This window comes from Pleurodeles waltl, chromosome 11, assembly GCF_031143425.1.
Source record: "Pleurodeles waltl isolate 20211129_DDA chromosome 11, aPleWal1.hap1.20221129, whole genome shotgun sequence".
In the NCBI taxonomy this organism is placed as follows: Eukaryota; Metazoa; Chordata; class Amphibia; order Caudata; family Salamandridae; genus Pleurodeles; species Pleurodeles waltl.
In genome coordinates, this window is record NC_090450.1 from 915,698,594 (window position 1) to 915,722,008 (window position 23,415).

The following is a 23,415-nucleotide window of genomic DNA, read 5'->3' on the forward strand; positions in this document are numbered from 1 at the left end:
GGCAGGACCCCAGTGCTCATAGTATGTGCCCTGTATGTGTTCCCTGTGTGGTGCCTAACTGTATCACTGAGGCTCTGCTAACCAGAACCTCAGTGTTTATACTCTCTCTGCTTTCTAAATTTGTCACTGCAGGCTAGTGACTAAATTTACCAATTCTCATCGGCACAGTGGTACACCCATATAATTCCCTTGTATAGGGTAATTAGGTACCCAAGGTATTGGGGTTCCAGGAGATCCCTATGGGCTGCAGCATTTCTTTTGCCACCCATAGCGAGCTCAGGCAATTCTTACGCAGGCCTGCCACTGCAGCCTGAGTGGAATAATGTCCATGTTATTTCACAGCCATTTTTCACTGCACATAAGTAACTTATAAGTCACCTATATGTCTAACCCTCACTTGGTGAAGGTTGGGTGCCAGGTTACTTAGTGTGTTGGCACCCTGGCACTAGCCAAGGTGCCCCCACATTGTTCAGGGCAATTTCCCCGGACTTTGTGAGTGCGGGGACACCATTACAAGCGTGCACTATACATAGGTCACTACCTATGTATAGCGTCACAATGGTAGCTCCGAACATGGCCATGTAACATGTCTAAGATCATGGAATTGTCACCCCAATACCATTCTGGTATTGGGTAGACAATTCCATGATACCCCGGGTCTCTAGCACAGAACCCGGGTACTGCCAAACTGCCTTTCCGGGGTTTCCACTGCAGCTGCTGCCAACCCCTCAGACATGATTCTGCCCTCCTGGGGTCTGGGCAGCCCCGGCCCAGGAAGGCAGAACAAAGGATTTCCTCTGAGAGAGGGTATTACACCCTCTCCCTTTGGAAATAGGTGTGAAGGGCTGGGGAGGAGTAGCCTCCCCGAGCCTCTGGAAATGCTTTGATGGGCACAGATGGTGCCCATCTCTACACAAGCCAGTCTACACCAGTTCAGGGATCCCCCAGCCCTGCTCTGGCACGAAACTGGACAAAGGAAAGGGGAGTGACCACTCCCCTGACCAGTACCTCCCGGGGAGGTGCCCAGAGCTCCTCCAGTGTGTCCCAGACCTCTGCCATCTTGAAAACAGGGGTGTTGGGGGCACACTGGACTGCTCTGAGTGGCCAGTGCCAGCAGGTGACGTCAGAGACTCCCTCTGGTAGGCTCTTACCTTTCTTGGCAGCCAATCCTCCTTTCTTGGTAGCCAAACCTCCTTTTTTAGCGTCTCTCCTCTGGAGTATTCTTCCAGATAACGAATGCAAGAGCTCACCAGAGTTCCTCTGCACTTCCCTCTTTGACTTCTGCCAAGGATCAACCGCTGACTGCTCCAGGACGCCTGCAAAACCGCAACAAAGTAGCAAGACGACTACCAGCAACATTGTAGCACCTAATCCTGCCAGCTTTCTCGACTGTTTCCTGGTGGTGCATGCTCTAGGGGTCACCTGCCTTTTCCCTGCACTGGAAGCCAAGAAGAAATCTCCCGTGGGTCGACTGAATCTTCCCCCTGCTAAAGCAGGCACCAAAAGACTGCATCACCGGTCCTCTGGGTCCCCTCTCATCCTGACATGCGTGGTCCCTGGAACATAGGAACTCTATCCAAGTGACTCCCAGAGACCAGTGATCCTTCAGTCCATGTTTGGTGGAGGTACGTCCTTGCCTCCACACGCTAGACTGCAAACCTGTGTACTGCGTGATTTGCAGCTGCTCCGGCTTCTGTGCATTTCTCCAAGGATTCCTTCGTGCACAGCCTAGCCTGGGTCCCCAGCACTCCGTCCTGCAGTGCTCAACCCTCTGAGTTGGACTCTGACGTCATGGGACCCTCCTTTGTGACTCTGAGCCAGCTCCGGTTCACAAATCTTCTAAGTGCCTGCTCCGGTACTTCTGCGGGTGCAGCCTGCTTCTGTGGAGGCTCTCTGAGTTGCTGAGCGCCCCTTCTGTCTCCTCCTCCAAGGGGCGACATCCTGGTCCTTCCTGGCCCCCAGCAGCACCCAGAAACCTCTACCGTGACCCTTGCAGCTAGCAAGGCTTGTTTGCAGTATTTCTGCGTGGGAACACTTCTGTAACCTTCAGCACGCCGTGGGACATCTTCCATCCAAAGGAGAAGTTCCTAGCTCTCTTCGTTGTACCCACTATAAGCCAGGCCAGCCTCCTACAATGCCCCTACCCTGTATTCCTTACTTGTCTCCAGGGGCTGGATGGTGTGTCACTTTCTCCCCAGCATCATGTTATTTGAGCATGGAGCTTTATTATTGCTAGGAGATCGCTTTTGCCCAGGAGAAAGAGCGTAGGGCCCTCTCCAAGGACAGCACGGAGCGCTGACCCCAGGACATCCAGAGAGCACATGGGGAGAGCAATGTCCATATTCAGGGGGGGTGCTGCATCGTTTCTCCCACCCCTCTGGGCAGGGGCTGGGGGACAGTGAGGAGGACTGTGACATCCAGGAGTGTGGACGAGGCCTGCTCTAGTCCGTGCCCCCAGGCACAAGCAGGCACCCATTTTGGAGCCAGTTCACCGCCAGGCCCATGGGCCCTTGTCCAGGGAATCCAACTGCCCAAAGGAGGAGAGGGCCAGATTTCCTGGGTGGCACCAAAGAGGAGCGGCGGGCCATACAGAGAACAGCGGCCACCTCTCCAGGGGGAAAATCGCTTCAGGACAGGCCATGTACAAGTCTCTGAGCCGGGAGGCTTGGCCTTACCGTATTCCCTCTAAGCGAGGGCGCCCAGAGCAATTCTTCTGTTTATCTGTGAGGGGGCCAGCAAAGTCTCCCACGTCAGTGCAGGCTGCGGACTGTTGGATCCCTTCAAGTGGAAACCCAGGGAGGGTTTCCCCCTTCATTCTCTTGCCGGGGACACCCCCAGTCAGATGGTATTTTCTGTGGTTGCGGCCACCATGAGATAAGCAAGGTTGCTTCCCACGGTGAAGGACGTAGCATACTTACTAGATTAGGAGCGCCCGAGCTCCTGTACTAGACCGGACGTGTTTGTGTTCATGTTTGTGTTCACCACCATTGTGTGGAAAGAGCACAGAAGACACTGTGCCTTGCATAGTAGAGTTCTAGCCGCCGTATAATCCGTAACAGGAGCCCAGGAGCACTGGGTCACATTCTGTTATGGTGACAGGTATGCTTTCCCTTATTACATACTGCATTTCAGTGCTCTGGGATTGATGTATGCCGTGTTTCTTCTGACAAGGGCACAGATGCTCTTTCAGGTGCTGTAAGACATGCACAGAAACATTTTGCTTGTGATGTTCTCTTCATGATGTGCAATACAGGAGTATCTCTCTCATGTTTGCACTATGATGGTTTGACAATTGCCTGTTTAGCAAATTATTATTGATTCATTTTGTTTTGGTCTGTTTTTATTCAATACTGTTTATTTTATATAGCTTACTATGAAGTCTCTTTTGTGATGTATTTATTTCATCTCTCGGTTGTGTGTGTTCTGCAAATGCTTTATACATTGCCTCTGGGATAAGCCTGATTGCTTGTGCCAAGCTACCAAGGGGGTGAGCAGCGGTTATCATAGGGGTGTTGCTCCCTTACCCTGACTAGAGTGGTGGTTGCTGCCTGGCTTGGGTGCCTACCATAGCCAACCAGGAATTCCATTTCTAACAATTATTAATCATGCTTCTAAATGAGATAATTGATCTCATTAAGTGCAACATCATCCGTTCATCAATTATGAGCTTATGCATTATTGAAATGACTAATTTTCACAAATAAAATGTCACCCAAAATTGCACACAAAAAAAAGCAAAAGAAACTTCTAGCTGCACTTATGGTTTAGAGACGGTTTCTCTTTTAGTAAAGGGCATCTGGACTGCAGGTCTTCACTTTTATTACTAGTATATATGAATGTTATTTCTGTGTTTTGCAAAACATTGTCTGTGCTGCAGTACCTTCTCTGTGGCAACTTGCAAAAAAAGTAATTTCTTTATGTATTTCAGATAAATTACTGATATTTATCGTACTGATTGTAATTAATAATCTGTTCTTTGGCAGTTGCTCCCAAAATGAATCAATCCTCTGCTCCTTGGTAACTGCTTCCAACAGTAATCAATCAACAACTCCCAATAATACACTGAAAATGAGCAGGGGGTGTTGGTATACCAGGAGGGCTGCGTTGATGTTTCTCTCCTGGGTTCTGCTTCAACCCACCGATAATTAGCTGCAATTAGCGACATAGACAGCATATTTACCTGTGAAAGTAATGGGAAGTGTTTGCTTGCCTTAAAGCACCAGTGGTGAGACGCACTAAATTCAGGAGGAATGAATCGCCTGGGGGAATGCAGATGGAGAGGCTTAAATGGCAATAAAAGATGGCAACCCCCACTGAGCACAGTGATAAACAGAGCAGGCATGATTGGCTCCGGCTAGATACCCGCTTGGTTGTCTATGAACACTCACGAAGCTCAGAGGTAGAATCAATGAGGTGGGGAAAAATGATCCAGAATAGATACCAGGGCTCCAGGTGGGCCATTTCATGCAAGGCCCTATGGACTGAAGGTGGAAGTGCAGAACATTTGAGAGGTGAGAGGAGTGCTTCAGATGGAGGGGCGTGTGGCATAAAATGCACTGGCAGGATGCTATCACTGACTTTGACAAGAGGTAATGTTCCTCATCTTTTTCTTTCCTTCCTGGAAGCACTTGTGTACCCAAGAGTAAAATGGTTAATCTGTGGAGTGCTGGCAGGCCTCCTGGGGCTCACTATGGCTTCAAATCATTAAGAACCTGATTACCTCCCAAAAACAAACTAACATCTGTATGGGGCTCAGGAAGACTAACGTGATATCATAAGCTTAGCCTAGGGCAGTGGCCTTCTCCTCAGCACTGTGGGATTTATCTTGGACCATCTCCAGCGAGTTAACCAACCAGAGACACTGAAAATATCTGCCTCACAGTGGGCCCCACACAACCATGATTTGGGGGTGACTTTCTCTGTTGCCTGGGGTGAGTCCGTAGATGATACACCAGTGGCATGTCATTACATAGAGAACAAAACAACTAACTGCACTAAAGAAGCATATGCAAAAAACTGAGTTATCAGCATCTTTGCCCCTCAATCGACAGGTGTGGGGACGTACTCACTAAGTCCCAATTAGACATAATCACCTCCTCCAACCTGGCACCCACTGAAGAAGAACTGATGTTTAACATTCTTCCTTTCTAGAGCCAACTCATCAGAAATAAAAACTGCCACACTGAATAGTCTACAGATCTTAAAGACAGACCTGAATAATAAAACTGATGTGCTTCGAGCTGACATTGATTTAGTGGGCCCTATATTACTATATTACTTGAAAAGGTTGTAAAACTGTAGGGATACTGAGTGAGAATAAGTGAGTAACAGTGAGACTGAGTGAGTCAGAATGAGTATGTGACAATAATTGGAACTGAGCGAGGATAAGCAGGGGTGAGGGAACTAATAAAATATCTTCTTGTCCATGGGACAGGTTGCTTCTTAAATCTACTTATGTTGTAAAAAAATCTACTTGTCCCTTTAGTGCCATGTAGTGCGGCAACAAATTATGCCAGCACTCTCAATATTTAAGAGCTCTGATAATAGCCTCTCTGATCATGCCAAGGCTAATTCTATAGCAGAGCTTGAATATTTGCAATTTCAATCCCTACTATAGCAATTTCCTTATTTTGCTACCCTTGCTCAGATCTACGTACTGGGGCTGGAAAAAGAAGTAAGCAATAGTTCCAGGGCTGGAATGCCTTTGAGTCTGCAAACCTACTGACTTGCATGTTTTAAGGATGTTCACTAGCTCTTCTTTAATCTTTTCTATAAACTGAGAAAGGTTGGAAATGTACTCCTGACAATGGCAGAAGTAGGAGGATTGGGAAAAAAGTGGTTGGAGTCAACGTGAACTTGTAAACGCTCAATAGATTTTCGCACAAGCAAATCTACACATGCATATTTGCTCATGCTAAAACACAGTTCACAAATATTTTCTAGGAGTACAATGTCCTTGTCTACTTCTGCAAGATCTTGTGAATTCATGAAAGTCACCAATTCAAAGACATATAGCATCAGTGCACTTTTGTGACTTTTTTTAGAATGGGGTCCCTAATTAGGTCTGGCGGTGACCAAGACATTTTGTTTTTATTAAAATTCTATTTCTGTATCTATTGGCTGGCTTTGCTGTGAGTGGTTGCATTCTGCTGTTCCGCAAGCAGCATACTGGCAAATAAAGTAGTTTTGTTCCGTGCAAGGAGCTACTGTGGCAATCAGTGGTGTAATGAAAATAGAGGGGGACCCTCTGCAAAGAACATGGAGGGGGCTCCCCTCTCCAGAGTTACTCGGGGCAGAGCTGTGCTGAGGTGGGCACCTGTAGGGGTCCCCCACACTAAGAGTGCTGTGGGACCTTTGTTACGCCACTGGTGGAAATGTGCGCTTTTTGAGGCCAAAATAACTTTTTTTTTGCTTTTTGCCAGTGTTTGTTACAATTGTGAGGGCCTGGCAGCTCCCACAACAATAAAGCATTACAGAAGTCATGTCAAAAGAAGACATGCATTGACAAAACACAAAAGACTCACAACAAATGTCAGATTGGTTGGCTTTGCCAGTGCTTGTTTGTTTTCATGCTTCCCATAATCTTGATGAAAATGGCTACACTGATTTTCCATTAGGAATATTTTCTTGAAATACCAGCATGCTTCATCACAGTTTACTAAATGACGCTTCAAAGAAATAGCACCTAATTTCATAGTAGCGAAACATTGCTCTCTTACTTGTATTTTTTTCTGAACATTTTATTTTGAAAACAAAAAGTCATCCCCCTTGCTTACAAGCTTCTGCAAAGATTTGCATCTAATCATAGAGTATTCTGGGAGCATTATACTTAGCCTCATCTTGTTAAACTTTTCAAAGGTGGCTACACTTTTTTTTTTTCTGGAACCCCTGTCAGTAGTGCAGCGTAATCTTAAAAATGTTTATTTACTGCACTTACCCTAATAACAAAGGCTTTTCAATAATGAACCATAAATACAAGGTTGACACCATTAACATATAGACACACATATTACCTCCACTGCAGACAGTCCCTTCTCTGTAAACTGGCAGCCAAAGGGTTTGTGGTGCAGGGGGTTAGGCCTACTGCTCTCAAGGACAAAATAAACATGAAAACTTGTTGCCCTTGAGCCCAGACAATATGCCCTGGGTGACAGGAATTCCACATCCGTGAAGGGTGATTTTGAATGAAACTGAGTGAATTCGAATTAGTGAGACTGAGTGAGAATACAGTGAAACTGTGTATGTCTGTGAGAAAGACTGGGTGAGTCTGAATAAGTAAAAGTGGGTGCAAATGAGAATAGGTGAATGAGACTGAGTGACAGAGTATGACTGAGTACGAGTGTAAGTGAACCACACACCACCAAACCCTTTGAGAAGAAGTCCGGCTTGCTCACTGGTATTTGAGCCAATGATTCCGCCCCCCACCACTTGTCAGGGTCACCAGCCGCCAAGGTAGACTGCTTTTCTTAAAGGGCTTACTTTGCTGAACGGACCAGGGAAAGGCAATATCTGTGGGAGAGAATTTATGATATCATTGCCTTACAGTAAATATATGAGGAAACGGGGAGCACTGCATTAAACATAATGTAGTATCCTATAGCATTCTGCTCCTCACATAATGGAGTGATGTTATTTAAGAAGTCTTTGAACTTTAAAACTACTATCTAGAAGATGGCTAGGGACGGTAGATTTGTTATGGTCAAGGGGCTTTTACAAGGTAGACTGATATCTTTAGCCACGGTATATGCTCCAAACTCTACCCAAAGCACCCTTCTCCACTCCTTCCTCAACAAGTTAAGCAACTTTGCCTCCGGAGATCTCATACTCTTTGGAGTCAAGTTTGCATAGATCGGGTTCTGTGTCATCCCATTGAGGGGCTTTCTCCATGAGCCTGAAGCAATTATTAAGAAACGTGTTTGAGAGAGCCCTGGCAAGAACAACACCTGGACCAGGCAGACTAGACCTTTTTTGCATATCCACAGATCATACTCTAGAACAGATCATATTCCCATTGATAATGTCCTCATGCCTTTGGTCTATGAAACAAAAACCCACCCACTCTCAATCTCTAACTACACACCCTTAGCCCTCTCGCTATCTGAGGACATCTTATCTTCATCACATAAGCTTTTGAGATAGTGTTTTAAAATCAGAACTGAAAGAACACATCCATTAATACTTTCAGGATAACAACCAGAAGACACCAATATGCCTGCACAGGATGCCTTCAAATCTGTCAAACGTGGCTAACGCACTGACATCTTACCAACCATAAAAATAGGCTCAGGCGCACCGAAGGCACATTGCCAGAACAGCAACTTAAACATGCAGAGAAAGAACATCCCTCTAAAACACAAGAAACTTTAAAGAACCATGGCCCCCGCACAAAGTGGACGAGACAAAAGAAAAAAGTAGTGCAGACACACAAAAGCATATGGCCGATTGTTCAATAATCCATGTAAGAGGGCCTGCCTTTTAAAATTCTCTTGATTTCTTAGGTGAATGCTTTAAGTTTAAATAATCTTGGTACCACTAACTCTAACGGAGGAAATTTAATTGGGACAATGTCCAGAAAATGTATTGATGTTATGTTTGACATTGATGTATATGTAGATATTCGTTGTATGATTGTTGACAATTTGTAAATATTTTCCTGGCACGATGGGACAGCTGGGTTGGGACATTATGTCCTTTTGAGTTTGTTTTTCTATGTCCTGCTTGAATTAATGTATATAAATGATGTAAAGAAATTACTTTCCGAAGAGAGTATTGATGACTTCTCTTTGCAGAAAATAGAGTTATTCATCACAGCCTTTTGACCAATTTTGTGTTACTAATTAGCACCACTAGAGTAGCAATAACATCAAATCCTAATGAATATAATAACCATGTGTTTCCTTTCAGGTCTGAACCTCACAGCTATGGCCCAAAGATAAGCTTGAAAGTCATCAAATCAACTTTTCCATTAAATTACTGGATCCCCAGAAGATTCTAAGAAAGCTGGCGGTGGATTACTAGATTACATATTATCTCAACGGTGGAGTGCAGTAAGTAGCTCATATGTAAAGTGTTATTAACTATTATTAATAAAGGAATGTTAAAGATGATGTGACAGCCTTTATCTTCCACCATTTACTTAAAATATAAATAATTCCATATGTCATATCTGAAAATCCAACAGTTCAAATAATGTAAGCAACCAACAGAAAAAACAAGTAATAATAATATAGTGTATGCTCATTACTCTGTTTTAGAACTTTGTAGCAACACATCTGGTAGCAGAACGAATCTTGTGTGAATATATTGATAAGATTACCTTTCACAATTCATACGGCTGTTATAGTGCTGACCTTCCCTGGTGAAGTCACAGAATGCAGGCCTCGATAGATCATAAAAATATTACTAGACCTGCAGGTTGCGTAACTTAATTAATCTACTCAACCTAACTGTAATGTACTTGAACTGTGAACGGATCTCAAATTGTGTGATCCTAGGCAAATATTTTAATTTACAAAGTTGCCTTTTCCTTCATTCTCACATGAGTGCACCTTCACATATGTGAGCTCAGAATTTCTGCTATACAAAAAAAAACCTATTTTGTTTGATTAAATAGACTAAATGCTCGTTCCATGTATTGCAAGAATCTAAAATGCTGAAATGTTCCACATGGTGTCCTGAACAAACGGGCTATTGGGAGGAGGTGCTAGACTGCATAAATGATATCACCCAGCGGTCCATACCTCTCATCCCGTTGGCATGCTTACTCCCTTGTCCTCACAACCGTAAAACGACCACCAGATACGTTGACTTGGCACTGGTATTGGCAAAACGGGAGATCACTATGCACTGGAAGGCCCTATAGGAGGATAGATGGAGAAAGACCCTACTTCAATGGGCTCGATACGAAAGCATGGCACTCTTCTAGGAGGCACAAGGTCGGGGGACACTGGATGGGGCCAAGGCGTGGGACCACTTAGTGGATTGTCTCAGAAACCCGGTCCCTAATACACCTGCACATCCCCCAGATTAACACGATCAGTTGGGAGGTAATGTTCTACAAGTGTTAACTGCACTGGGGGAGCAGTGGGGCATGCTGGCTCCAGTAAATGTTTATCCTACTTTTAGCTGTGACATCCTGTTATACTGTTGAGGGCCGGGCTGGGGTTGGGGGAGCGGCACTTCCATGTTCTGATACAACTGACTTTGTTGTGGTGTTCCATGTACCCTATGGGCATGTATTTTTACTGTGCTGCTCTGCTCACTGGACCACAAGGTGTACTGTTTGTTTGACTATAAACCAATAAAACTTTGTTGAAAAACATGTTTAATAAGAATCTACCCTTCCTACAGGGGTACATAATCTACGAATTTCCTCTTAGCCTACTAATAGCATTGTCATCAGGACAGGAGTGTTTCTCAGTTTTTGTTTAAAAACTCACTTTTAATAAATATATTACTGAAGCATGATGTGGTAGCACTCTTTTACAGACAGTAAATGCCCAAGAAATGTACAAAAACCTTCCCACTTATTTTCAGCTTTACTGATGAAACTATATAGTGTATTAACAATAATCTCTGAAAATCAGGTTTCAGAAAACATACTTATCCTTTGCACAACACCAAGTAAAGTGTTATAATTTGTTTTAATTCTATAAAAATATTTTCTCATCATACAGAAGTACAAAAAAATGGGCTTTCACAGCTACTGAAATATATTTTGAAATGTTTGTACAGTTTACTTAGTTGTTTAAATGTTGTCTGTTTGGAAAAACCTGACACACTACAGCCTTTGTACAGCAGGTCAGACAGTTCACCTTACAAAATCCTGGAATCCTGCAGTCAGAAGAAAAATTAATTGTAAAACAAACTGACCTTTGACCTCTGACTCTGAACACAGAGCAAATGTGACAAAATAAGAATAAGATTTAAAGGCGTCTGTATGGCTCCTGCACTTTGACTGTACAGAACACCTGTTCTTTGTCAACTGCCAGAAGGGAGGAATAGGTCCTAAATAAAGCTTGACCTGATCAAATATGACTCGCCATAGCAAGTGGGTGAATAGATTTTTAGAGGCCTGGAATGGAAATGCTACTTTTGTTAATTCTCACTGCTTAAGTGTAAGAAAGGCTGCAGTTTGTCTGTGTTTTTTTTTTTTAGAAGAATCACACATATTGTGCACCACCTCCAAAGCTTTGGTTAAGTTGGAACGTACACTACGTTTCACTTTGGACGTACACTGAAGATGACATTGGTGCTTTCCTCTAATGCCACTGATAGGTATTGGAATGCATGTAGCATTCTCCGTGTCCAAGAGGGGCGGCTCTATTAAGTATAGGGTTGGCACACAGAGGGTTGGAAAGCACCTAGCATTCACCTACAATCTGTCACTGTTTGTGAAACTCGGCTGCTGCTGAAAGGCCCTACGTTTCTCCAGGTCGCCCTCCACATCTGCCAAAATTAACACTTAGAAGCAGGGTCTTTGGGTCAATTAGGCAGCACACCAACAGCTCAGTTTGAGGTGTCCGCTGTCTGTAAGAGGCAGCTCATTTAAAAAAAAAGAAAAAGAAAGAGGGTGTGGTGTCCTGCAGCAAAAAAAACACAAAGTCAAAGCAAGATGCTTTTCAACGTGGAGGTTTAGTCAGTGTACGTTTGCAGCGAGCTGCCAGCACCACCAACCAGTTTACAGGTCCATTGAATATTAGCATTCAGCGCCACACATAACAAAGTGTACACAACGTGTGGCTTTAAAAGAGTAATACATACACAGTATGGTTCAAAAAATCTGAACACAATATTACTTTATTTGCTGGTGTTGCTTTGTTCAGTTTAACAGCTAAGGCCACCTCTCTGGCATGTTGACAATTCTAAAGGAATTCAAGGCTGTGGTGGTATATCAAATAAACAGCCACAAGTCTGAAAAAATAAATCTCACACTGAAACAAGAGGAGGTGAATATCCTAAAATCGCAGAAGTATTTTGGCTACCACCTTTCTAGTGATATCACTTTGGTTCTGTTGGGCCTATGATCCCATATGCTTGGACAGAAAAGAATAGTGATGTGGAACTACCTAGGACCTGTGAAAGCTACGTTAGTGGCCATCTGGAAAAAGACCTATCCCGATCTCCTTACAATGGAAAGATTTACTACCCCACTTGCTAATTTCCACAACTCTGAATCAATATAAGGCCTGCGCTTAATTTTATGTGTCCTGCTTACGGAAAAGCCCTTAATTATTAACAAGCTTTATGTAAAGTCCAGTTCATTGATTCTTCATATAGCCTATGTAAGGTTAGTTTAATTACCAGTTAGATACCGTTAGCGTAGCTGTAGAACATATTCGAAAGTATTTCTTCTAGCAGTTACTATATGTTACTGATGAGTGGAAAAATACCGGCCGGTCGTGATTGTTCTAATTTTTGCACCCGTTTAACAATAAAATACCGGTCATGCCGATATAAAATCGACCATCCAGCAGGCCCCAGTAACGCACTTTTTAAATCTTACCACGTTGGGCCCCCGTCACCGTATCGCACAGGGGGTCCCCTAATGTAGTCGCGCCGTTTATTTCAACGAAAATAAAAAAATAGTCGTTAACAAGGCCTTGAGCTTAATCCTTGTCTAAAACGTTAAAATTCACGTCACGTGCTCTGCCACTCAGACACGCTACACGGCCGCCTTCCGACTAGCAACCCCCTCCCTGCTCCTACGTCATCCGTGTGTACGTCATCCGTCACCTCTACGTCACCATATCTGTGAGAAGGAAACAGAAAGCCTCCGTTACTCAGCACGAGCTACTCTCCTCTGAAAAAGTGACGTTCCCTCTTACGTCGTCACCTTTCCGAGTCGGCGGGAATGTTTAAACCACAATGCAGTCACGTGTTTTCTTCCAGCCCTCAACACCAGTGAAAGTAAAGTGCAGAGGAGCCTTACCTGCCCCTTCCATGACGTGCACGAAGTCCGCATTGTAGGAGCCGCTGTTTAGCTTTTCTTCTAGGCTGAAGCTCCTGACGCTGGTGATTTCTTCCACGTCGGAGAGGTCCTCGTTCTCCTCGTACCTCGTTCGGTCCACAGCACGCTGCACACAATAGAAGCAACAGGGCATCGGTGTGGGGCACTTTACGGTAATTTAGTTAACATTTCTTCCACCAACCCGCTCATCATAGGCGTTTCTCATTTTTTACTGAAGTTTTATCGCTCAAATTGAGGAAACAGCCCCGGTCGTCTTCATATTAAATGATTTGCACAGATGGGCATTTTGAGACGGGCAAATGGTAAACAATCCGAAATACTTGGTCTGAAAGTGACTATCGTGCTATGTTGGTGTGGTCATTTGGGAGCTGTGCTAAAAACAATATATATATTTTATACATGGATGGCTGCAACGTGTATGCTTTTTAAAAAGTTGCTCTGAAAAGAATATACTTGCATACCTAGATGGCTGCAGCATTTGTACAGTCCCTTAACATATTTGCATGGGCACGTTCTGAGAGCCCAACTGCCCACTGAAAGGGCCGTGGAGAACGACTACCACCTGGGTGGTATTTTCAAGCAGCCACAACTGCAGCGATTACCAAAATGGGCAAGAATACTCACGTGGGCCTCAAGTCATGCACGTGCCAGGGAGACTGGTTGTGATCCCTAAACCACCCAAATAGCCATATGTACTAAACCGATTTTTCCATTTGACCTAGATAGTTAAACACGTGAACGGGATGCGTACTTGTATGTAATGTGTGCTTTTCTTGAGTTCATTATGTGCCGTAATGATCTTAAAGGGGGAGGGGGGACTCGTACCTAAATCAGCCAACACCAGAAAGAACCATGGTGGAGGCTAGATGGGCGAGCTCCTTATTGAAGTAAATCGGGCTCCGCGCCCGGGTTAAGGGCGACCAGTAATTCTAAATACAACTTTCATTTATTCTTCCAGCTTCGTGGCGCTGTAACGCATGCAGCCGCTACGAAGCTCGCTGGAAATGTTCCATGATAACAGCTGGGTAACCAGAGACCCGATTGTCGACAACTGCACACCAGTACGTAACTTTGTGTGCGTCAAGGATTACACGCCTTTTACGATTCTCTTGATGTTTTGTAGTAATCGCTGCAGCTTGCCAGCATAATGCAATGCCTAGTTCCTTTGCCGCGTTCGTGGTGGCAATGCCAATTTCAACGATAAGTACTGTATTTTCCTAGCATATTCGTGTTGCCAAGGATGTCTTTACAATGAGACTTGTATACCATTCTATGGTGACTTGTAGGGGGAGGAAGGCAGCAGAACACTGTTTTGACAGTGGCAGCAGAGCTAGCGAGGCCTGTGCTCTCACACCGCCCCCTCCTTCCAGCCAAGAGCTTTCAAGTGGCTCTTGGAGTCCCTCCTCGCCCCCTCCCCCGGATGCTATGCAGGCAGAGGCAGACTGCCCAGGCTGCACGTTCACACTCACACAAACAGGTCCCCAGCAACACGCCCAGCTGCCAGCAGGAGTCCCAGCAACGACCCGGGCAGCCCTGTGTGTGCCGCTGGAGGGACGAGGGCACCGCCGCAACACAATGCACACCTCACAACGCACACAAATGCGCTGCAGCCTCACAGCGCACAAAATACACTGCAACCGTCCGCATCGCAGGGCACAGAATACACTGCAGCGCCTTACTCAAAATGCACAAAACATGCAGGAGACCCCACACAGTGATTTTCAACCTGTTCCCACGCGATGTACAAAAAAAGCAGCAGCGTCCGTCCACAACACACAGCAAGGTACAGCCAGAAAAACAGGCAAAATGCTCCACGCGATGTAAATAAACAACCTGCAGCCAGACACCGATCAGTCCACAACACGGCAGCCTGCCCCGGCGTGCACAAAATACACTATTTTGCCCTACTACACGCAAAACAGCAGATTGTACGTAAGAAAGGGTCTCATTGGGACACAGTGCAAGCTGCAAATGCCATATGCACACGTCCACACACTACATTTCCATTGCAAGCCCTTCCAAAGCATGCGTCCCCTCCCACACCACGAGCAATCAACAAAGGGCGCCCACTCCGGAACCAACAACCCAGCTCCTGAAAACGTAAGACATAAAAGATCTACACACCAATCTTCTTGCAGATCCTCTCTGTGCCTCCATATTCAGAGAGCTTCAATTATATTCGGCCGTGTGTCCTGCATTTTTTAATGGGGTTGTTTTATTATTGTTTTGGTTTCTTGCAAAATCCAGTCTCTTTAAAGTTACGCAAAGGAGAGGGAGGGGAAGAAAGCACTTTGCCTTGCCCCGTTTCTACAAAGTGCCGGGGACCATGTTCATGCGGGGAGGTGGCGCGGACTATGACGTCACGCCGGACGGAACGCCCGGAGGGTTCCAGGACGCGGAACTTTGGAGCGTCGGCTGAGGCTGGAGAGCAACATCCATTATCTTGAGAATTCGGAGAGGCTTTTATTATTTGTGTTATGGCAGGTCACGAGGCGACGGCAGGGCTCAGCGCGCAGGCGCGGTGGCTTTTACCCCCTGCTGAATAGTTGTTATGGGCTAGAGTTCCTGTGTGCTCTCGTTACCGGAGGCGGCAGCAGCAGTGCCTGCACACAAACCGGTTCTCATCTGCCTTTTGAATGGCATAAACTTAAGTTCCGAGCTCGCCGGGCAGAGGAGGTGCGTTTTGAACGTAGGAGGCAGTGTCTGATGTTTGCATTTTCCAATGCAAGCAATAACACAGATGCGCGATTGATACAGGCAAGGCGTTTTTGACCGCTAATTTGTCCAACTTTGACCAGTCTACACGAAATTTTGCGCGAAACGTCTCGATAGTCGTTTGACAAATTTTTGAGCAGATAGCTCAGACTATAGCAGGGCAGAGTGATAGGTGATGGGTTTGTGTGGCATGTTCTGGTGCATAGAAAACACGTCCAGATGCTTGTGCCGCTATAGTTAATATATATATATATTCTTTAGTTTTAAGCAAAGTTGTGCATGAGATTCGTGCCAGTGCCTCTTATTACCCTGCCGTGGTTTTGGTGGAAACCTGCACAGTAGATTTTAAACTATAACCTTTTAAAATACACAATGGAGTCTAATTTGTGCTCCGTTTCAGTCTCTCGCATGTCATTAACTCTGCGAGACTTGAGACTTCTTTGCATTAGAGGACTTTCGAAGATACTAAAACTACTTAATACCAGGGCACAGGTCCTAGGGGGAATTGCCAAGTTAGGCAGTAGCCAAATTACATCACGGAGTGTGGCATTGCACTTGCCATCCCATGACCACACAGGAAGTGCCATCAGATCTTAACTCCTCAGACATATGTTTAGCAGTTCTAGCACAACTACACTTGAGTGCTTTGCAAGATTTAACGAGTACAATTTTGCGTTAGGGTTGTGAGAAAAAAGTTACTCAACCGGACAAAACATCTGAGCCTCAATTTATACATTTATTATTTTATTTTTTTAAACTCTGCCATACAGACATTGACAGCAAGAGAATTGTGACGGTAAATTAGTTCTGCTTAATTGGTTGCAAAGTCTGCATTTTAAAATATCTTATGGGTTAAGGCACCTGCTGCAGAGCTTTTTGTGTGCCCAATAAATTTCGGGGAATAATGGTAAGATAACTCTGGGGGGTTAATGTGTTTGTTGGAGAGGTCTGTGCTTTGCCTAGTCTCAGTTTTGAATCAAAGTAGCATTGAAGGTTATTGTGTCTCCCGCAAACCACATCATGTAACGTGGAGATGACAGAGTTTTCTTATTTTATGTAGGTAAGTAATTAGGTTACTACTTTTCGCCCAAAGATAACTTGCAGTTCCATTCTGCTGTAGCACAAGGAGCTATGAAGGACATGTGACTCCTACACCTTGTAACCCTCGATGTGTTAAGTAACACATGCTGTACATTGCATTTATTGTCAATGTATAATGTTAACCTGTGATGTAAAGCGCTCGGACACCCTGCATTAGTATGAGTAGAGCTATAAAAGAAATAAAGCAAAATAATGCTACTTAAGTTGTTGTATAAATACTGGGACAGACCAACACATCAGGCATTCTTACACTGCATGCATATTTCTTATATACAAGGACTAAACAAAGTGAAAACCATGCCTCTGAAGTACCTGAAAAGTGATGACAAGCTGTGGGTGCCCTTGTGTAGGTGCGAGGCTCCACAGCTTCTAGCCAGGATATTCAAACAAAAGGCCTGATGGCCTCTTAATTTCAAACTTTGCCCTGGGCTAGCAGAATTTAAAATAAAAAAGCCCTCTCCCTTCCAGCACGTTGCTGCTTAAAACGAACAAAAGCACATGCAAGCGCTGCTGAAATTGTCCCTCCACATTGAGATGAGTTCACCATTTCCTACTGGGGCCCACTTCTTGGCAGAGGGGACTGCGTCCACCCTATGAAAATAGTGGGTGGATGGTGTCCACCCTTGTGTACCCCCTAATTGTGCCCTGCTTAAAACTTATTTTGCAAAAAAATGCTGGGGATAGTATTCACCTGTTGGAGCGACCCATTAGTGTTGTGCATTACAGAGGTGTTGTAGAGAATAATTGGCATGGACTCGGTTGCAGACGGAAAAGAACTATATTCAAAGTATGAAGATTGCTCACTGCATACAGTATCCGACCAGCAGTGCATCCAAGCAGGAACTAACTAAGCTCAAATCTCTTCTGGCCATTCCCCGTACATGAGGGCAACTCAAACAACAACAAATACATCACAAAAGAAGCGCGTGCTGTAATTAAAGCAGCACATATATACAATTCACTACATCACCACCCCGCCTAAAAAAACAAAATTAAACTTACTATAATACAAAATCTTTGAACTTTTCAGGAATTTTTACCTCACATGTTTGAGGATGGGATTATCTGACCCTGGTGCTACGTACAAGCCCATTCTATCCATGACTTGACACCCCATGATGTTTTTCCCTTTTATGGCAACATAGATTTTAGTATGTGTTTCTCTACCAAGACAAGCCAATTTGGATGTGAGGTACCACCAACATCTCCATTTCTTTCTCTCCAAAAGCTTTTCGATTGATATCGGACGAAATCAATGGCCTGCTGCATTTTTCATTTAACGTGGTATCTCTCAATACGGTAATTGGTGATCCAGAATCGGCCATTAACTGCATGTGCATATGATCAATGTTGGCATCACATGTTGGACCTTTGGCTTGTGTGTTTACCAAATTGCCATAAACTGTTAAAACAACATTACTTGGCGACTGAGAACATGAATCTACATCTGCATCCACGCTGTTCTCAACAGATCTTTGCCACTCCTACATACACTTTGAAAATTACCCTTTTTTTTTTTGTTTTGTTTTTTTAACACAGTACACGTCGTTTACCAATAGCTGGACAGCCAGTGAAATTGCTAAGATGACTCTTGGACTGTAACGTGGCATTGACCTTTTTTTGTTCGTCTTGGTTTGTTGCCTTTGGTATTTACGTGGCACGCCGATTCAGCCTGATGGTCTGCCTCAGTATGCACAATGGTGACTGAAGCCTCCGCATTGAGTATCTTTGAAGAAATCATGGAACCCTCTATGCTTTTGGCAAGAACAATAACTTCAGTGAGTGTAGGATTGCGATAACTCGATCTTTCTTTTATTATTTTAGACTAACTAAAAGCAAATTGGTCACAAATATATCCGTCTACGTTCAGGCCAAAATCACAAGATGCCGCCAAAATCACAAGTGAAGGGATGTACTCTTCTACATCCCCATTAGAAGACTGTTTGCGCGAAAAGAAGTTACGTCTTTCCAGCATGATGCTAGTTTAATTGGAAAACTGCTTGCACAATCTTTTTATAGCTTCAAAATATATATTTCAATGCAAAGCTTGACCTGGAGCTTGTGCAGGGGGTAAGTTGACAATAAATTGTTGTTTTGTTTGTCCTAAGGCACCAAACAACAATGCAAATATGCGCTTAGGTCTATAACCATTGGTGTCAATTGCAACCAAATGATTTTCAATGAGTCTAAACAAATGTGCCCATTTAATTGCTGGTTTGCCAGGACGTGCCAAAAATGGGTTGTGTTAATTGTTGCTTTGAAGCCATGACTACTATGGTAAGTATAGGAGACAAAAATAATGAACGTATTAAATTAATTAAACAAGCAGTACCTTGTAACAATTCCTAGAAGAACTACGAAATTATGCATTAGACATCTGCCGGTACGCATGATAGCGCTGGGGAAACTTGCTGCTTCGCGTCAGCATTTCTGTAGAGATGAGGAAACGCAATTCAAAATAGTCCCCATGCACAATCGCGGAGGACACGCGCGCACAATGTGATGGCAGAGGATGCATGCGTGCGCGCGGCGAAGGCAGTGTGAGTAAGGCCAGGCAAGTAAGCAGAGGGCGTGCTCGAGGCGTAGAGGCAGCGAGAGTGAAAACTGGAGCCGTGCAATCTGAGGAAGCAGTGACTAAATTGGTTAACCTTTCCTGGAAAGTACCGTACCTTCGGCAGAGAGCTCCAATCCGAAGCCGAATGCAGTGAATCCAATTGTAGGGCCGTACTGTGGAAACCAGAAGAGACAGTCAGTCGGGAACTGAAAGCGGCCACGTAAAAATCAGCATAAAAGGTGGGTCGGTGAGCGACAAGGTCATCCTCGTCGCCAATGTGTAGAGAACAATCGGTATGGACTCCGTTGCAGACAGAAAATAATTCTATTCCAAGTATGAAGATCGCCCAGAGCATACAGTGTCCGACCAGCATGGCATCCGAGCAGCAACCAACCCCTGCTGGCTGTTCCTCATACACGAGGGAACTCAAACAACAAATACATCACAAAGGAATTGAGTGCTGATACGCACGCTGCAATTAAAGCAGCACATATATACAATACACTACAGATGTGTAAATAAAGGAGTTATTTATTTGTTACGTTGGCAGCATACTCTAACTTAACTTGGTATCCTCCTGTATTTATAATATCAGAGGCTCTCCTCGGGCCAGACCATGCTTGACAAGTGTGCAGGGCTCACCACACCGTGGTTTTAACTGGGACTCAACCAACTACATAGCATTCTTTCAAAACTTATGAAGGACTATACATGCAAATAACACAATCACACACACACTCTCCAGACTCCATCCTGAATTTCTTCATAGCATGCAATTGGGCAGCAGATTACTGGACGGCAGCTAGACCACAAAGTCTCTGTTTCTGGGATGGGTTAAGGTCGAGACTTAATGAGTAACCCTTGTTGCCTAATATAGTTTGAGTCGAGAGTTGCTAGTGATTAGACCACCCTGAATCTTTGGCATGATAGTTTTACGAACAGATTCACAAGAGTGTTCTTATGTGCTGGGGTTCTCCTTAACCATATTATTGAACAGTTAAGATGCTACTACAACTCAAGATGACGGGTGTCCTTGAAACTTTTCAAACCAGGACACATTGCGAGGGACCTCCAACTTTTCATGTGTCACAAATAGCATTATCCCTTTGACCTTCTTTACTGTCCAAGGCCTTGAGTCATACGGAGGCTTGACTTTTCTCCTTCCTGTCTTGTCTTATTTGTACTGTAACCTTTACAGGTCTATGTACTTTGCCCTGCACCTTTGACTGAACTCCATGAAGGGTGGCACTGTTTCCAGAGGTGTTCTTCCCAGCAGCGGACATGCTTGCGCACACTCTGTGTGAGTGTGATGTGTTGTGATGTTCCATTAGGAATTTGCACAGGACCCATTCAAGATCATCTTTCATTTTCTGCAACTCTTGTCACATTATTCATAGCTATATTCTCATTTTTCAACTTTGCTGATCGCTTGAGTTCATCTCACTGTTATTTTGCAATGTTTTACCCTCATAGATTTTAAATAGCTACTGAATTATTGGCTCTGGAATGGTGGATTAATCAATAATCAATAATCAAATATTTCCTATCTCAAGCATTCATCACAACCCTCGTCAGGGTGAACCACAAAAAGTCACTAACTAGTGCTTAATCCCCTGGTAGGTTGATACAAAAGCAGTCAGGCTTAACTTGGAGGCAATGTATAAAGTATTTATGCAGCACACAAACAGTAATAAAGTGAAAACACAACCCAAGAGAAATACCACACCAATCTTGAAACATAGAGTAAATTTTAATAAATAGTACTGTACTAGAACAACTGTTAAGATTGGGGCGGGGGGTGTTAGGCTTCAAAGGATGAATTTAGTGGGCTTTATTGCATAGAGACACCCACGACCAGGAGTGTGTGGCGGTTGAGGTTCACACAGCAACTGAACCAAATGTTGCCTGTGATTCCCAAAGGCACCGTTCTACCCCCGAGCATGGGACCAGAACTACACTTGAAAGCAAACACGCTTTCATAATACTATAACATTTCCTCCCTTCTGGAAAAAACTAAAAAAAAAAAGAATAACTTGAAATCTAAGTCTACAAACATCTTCTTCCTTTTTTTTTTCAAACAAAGAAAAATAACCTGAAATCTTGGTGTTATTAAAATAAGCATATTTTAAAAATTACATAGTCAATAAACCAGCTCAGTGTCTTTCTCTGACACCCTACTCCTTTTATTTGATCCATCCACTGTAGAGTCCAGAGAGGTAGCGCCGATAGCATTCTGAGTTAAATTGCATACGAATTCAGTATCTATTCTAGTAGCACTAGGTTTCAATGATTTAATGCCTTGCTGTAACTGTAACCAATTAGATGAATCACATTGATCAATGTCACTGCTGCAATGTTTCCTCAGAAATTGCTTGTTTGGAGAGACAAACAAGATTCCTCTAGTTCCACCACCGCTTGTTATCAAGAAGCATGAACTTTGCTTACCTTCATGATCTGAACAGGTGATGAAAATCTTGACATCCCTTTCTGCACTTTTTTTGGATTTTTTTTTGGATTTTTTTTTAATCAATATCTAGTCACCAACTTGCAAGTTCATATTTTTGAAACTTTTTCCCTACATCAAAATATTATTTTATGGAATTTTGCTTCTGTATCACACGAGAACTCACATTGCCTTTGCATCTCAACCAATCTGAGAATACGCTTGTGTGCACTTTTCTACCTCTGAGTAACATGAATGGAGCCATTCCAGAGGTGCTGTGTGGTGGTGTATTGTAGCTCCATCTATTTGCTTTTACCAAATACTGAACGTTTTTGTCCCGAAGATAATGCTGTTTGGCTGCCCTCTCAACTAAACCAATGGAAGACTGGGAATAGAGCGCTACCTAAAAATTTTGTACCTTATGGAAATTCAAAAATGTGCACATGTGATGTGACAAGTGTGTATTATTATCTGTGACCGTGATCTTGCTGAACCTTCTAATGTGAATACATGTTCTAAAAATGTAATGGCATTCTCAGTGCTGGGGGGAATTACAAAAAATAATAAATCCACTTAACAAAAGTAGTTACCTGTTGTTACGGGCCAGTGTCTCATACGGTCCTGAAAAATCTAGACCAACTTTATCCCACAGACTAATTGAAAAGCGAACCGGATGAAGTGGGGTCTCAATTGTTCTCCAACATTTACCTGAAAGGAGACCTTCAGTACAACCATCAATTATGAATTTATTTGTGCATCCATGATGGCCACCAGTAGTGTTGTTTAAGCTGTTTACATGTTTTGGTAATGCCCAAGTGACCTTGAAGCGCCGTATGAATGATGTCTTTAAGTCCTGGTGCATCACCATATCGTTTACTACAGACAACTCCTGGCCCCTTGAGAAAAACCTTTCAATTCTCCTGAGAAATTTCTACTATCAGGCCACCTATTTCTAATGAACCCTCTTCATCTGACCCAGTTTTACGTCATCCGAACAAGCGCTTTGCCGAGTTTGCTCAGTTGTAAGAGCACACTCAAAACAGTGTGTACTGCTGCCACCCCATATTCAGTGTCGCCCTTTTTTTTTTTTTTTTTTTTTTTAAATAATCTACTTGTCCAAGGGACAAAATGCTACAGAAACCGAATTGTCCTATGGAGAAATGCACCTGTTCATCCTGCTCTGTAAATCAAATATATAGGTTATGACACAAACATTAAAAGGCTGTCATTTACTATTAATGAAACTGGCCAAAATGATTTGCAACAATTCAAAAGTAAAACTTCATTTTGTACTGGAAAAAGTGGTGATACTGTTATTCACACCCCAAATAGCAAGGCTCAACACTAAAAGCTCTTGAATAATTAATTAGCCAAAGGTTGTCTGCATGGATTGGGCTCCAGGCAAACCCCCCACTGAAGCCACTGCACTGTAGTGGATAGCTACTGACTGCCTGTGGGGATAGAAGCAGACCAGAGGCCAGGCCCTGCAGCCAAATCCCTGCTGTTTATGGATGAAAGCCTTCGCAGTGGGTTGGAAGACCCTCCTCAGGAGGTCAAACATCATGGCTAGACATCATGGGGTGCAGGTCATGGCCTGAGGCCGGGTACTGTGACCAGCAAACCACTGTGCAT

The 23,415-nt window shown here is 43.8% G+C and overlaps 1 protein-coding gene and 1 long non-coding RNA gene across 6 annotated transcripts in view; one reads left to right on the forward strand and one right to left on the reverse strand.

Moving 5' to 3' along the window:
• The window catches only part of KDM2B (lysine demethylase 2B), a 715,168-nt gene extending 699,693 nt beyond the window's left edge, over positions 1-15,475 (reverse strand). For all 5 annotated transcript variants that reach the window (XM_069214908.1, XM_069214905.1, XM_069214907.1 and 2 more), the window contains exons 1-2: positions 15,095-15,475; positions 12,932-13,076 (exon numbers count right to left, since the gene is read on the reverse strand). In XM_069214908.1, coding sequence (XP_069071009.1) covers positions 12,932-13,076; positions 15,095-15,127 — 178 coding nt within the window. In that variant the 5' untranslated portion in view covers positions 15,128-15,475. The remainder of the gene's footprint in view (positions 1-12,931; positions 13,077-15,094) is intronic.
• The window catches only part of LOC138266283 (uncharacterized), a 65,784-nt gene continuing 55,353 nt past the window's right edge, over positions 12,985-23,415 (forward strand). Inside the window, exon 1 of the long non-coding RNA XR_011199490.1 lies at positions 12,985-13,122. This is a non-coding gene — a long non-coding RNA (uncharacterized lncRNA). The remainder of the gene's footprint in view (positions 13,123-23,415) is intronic.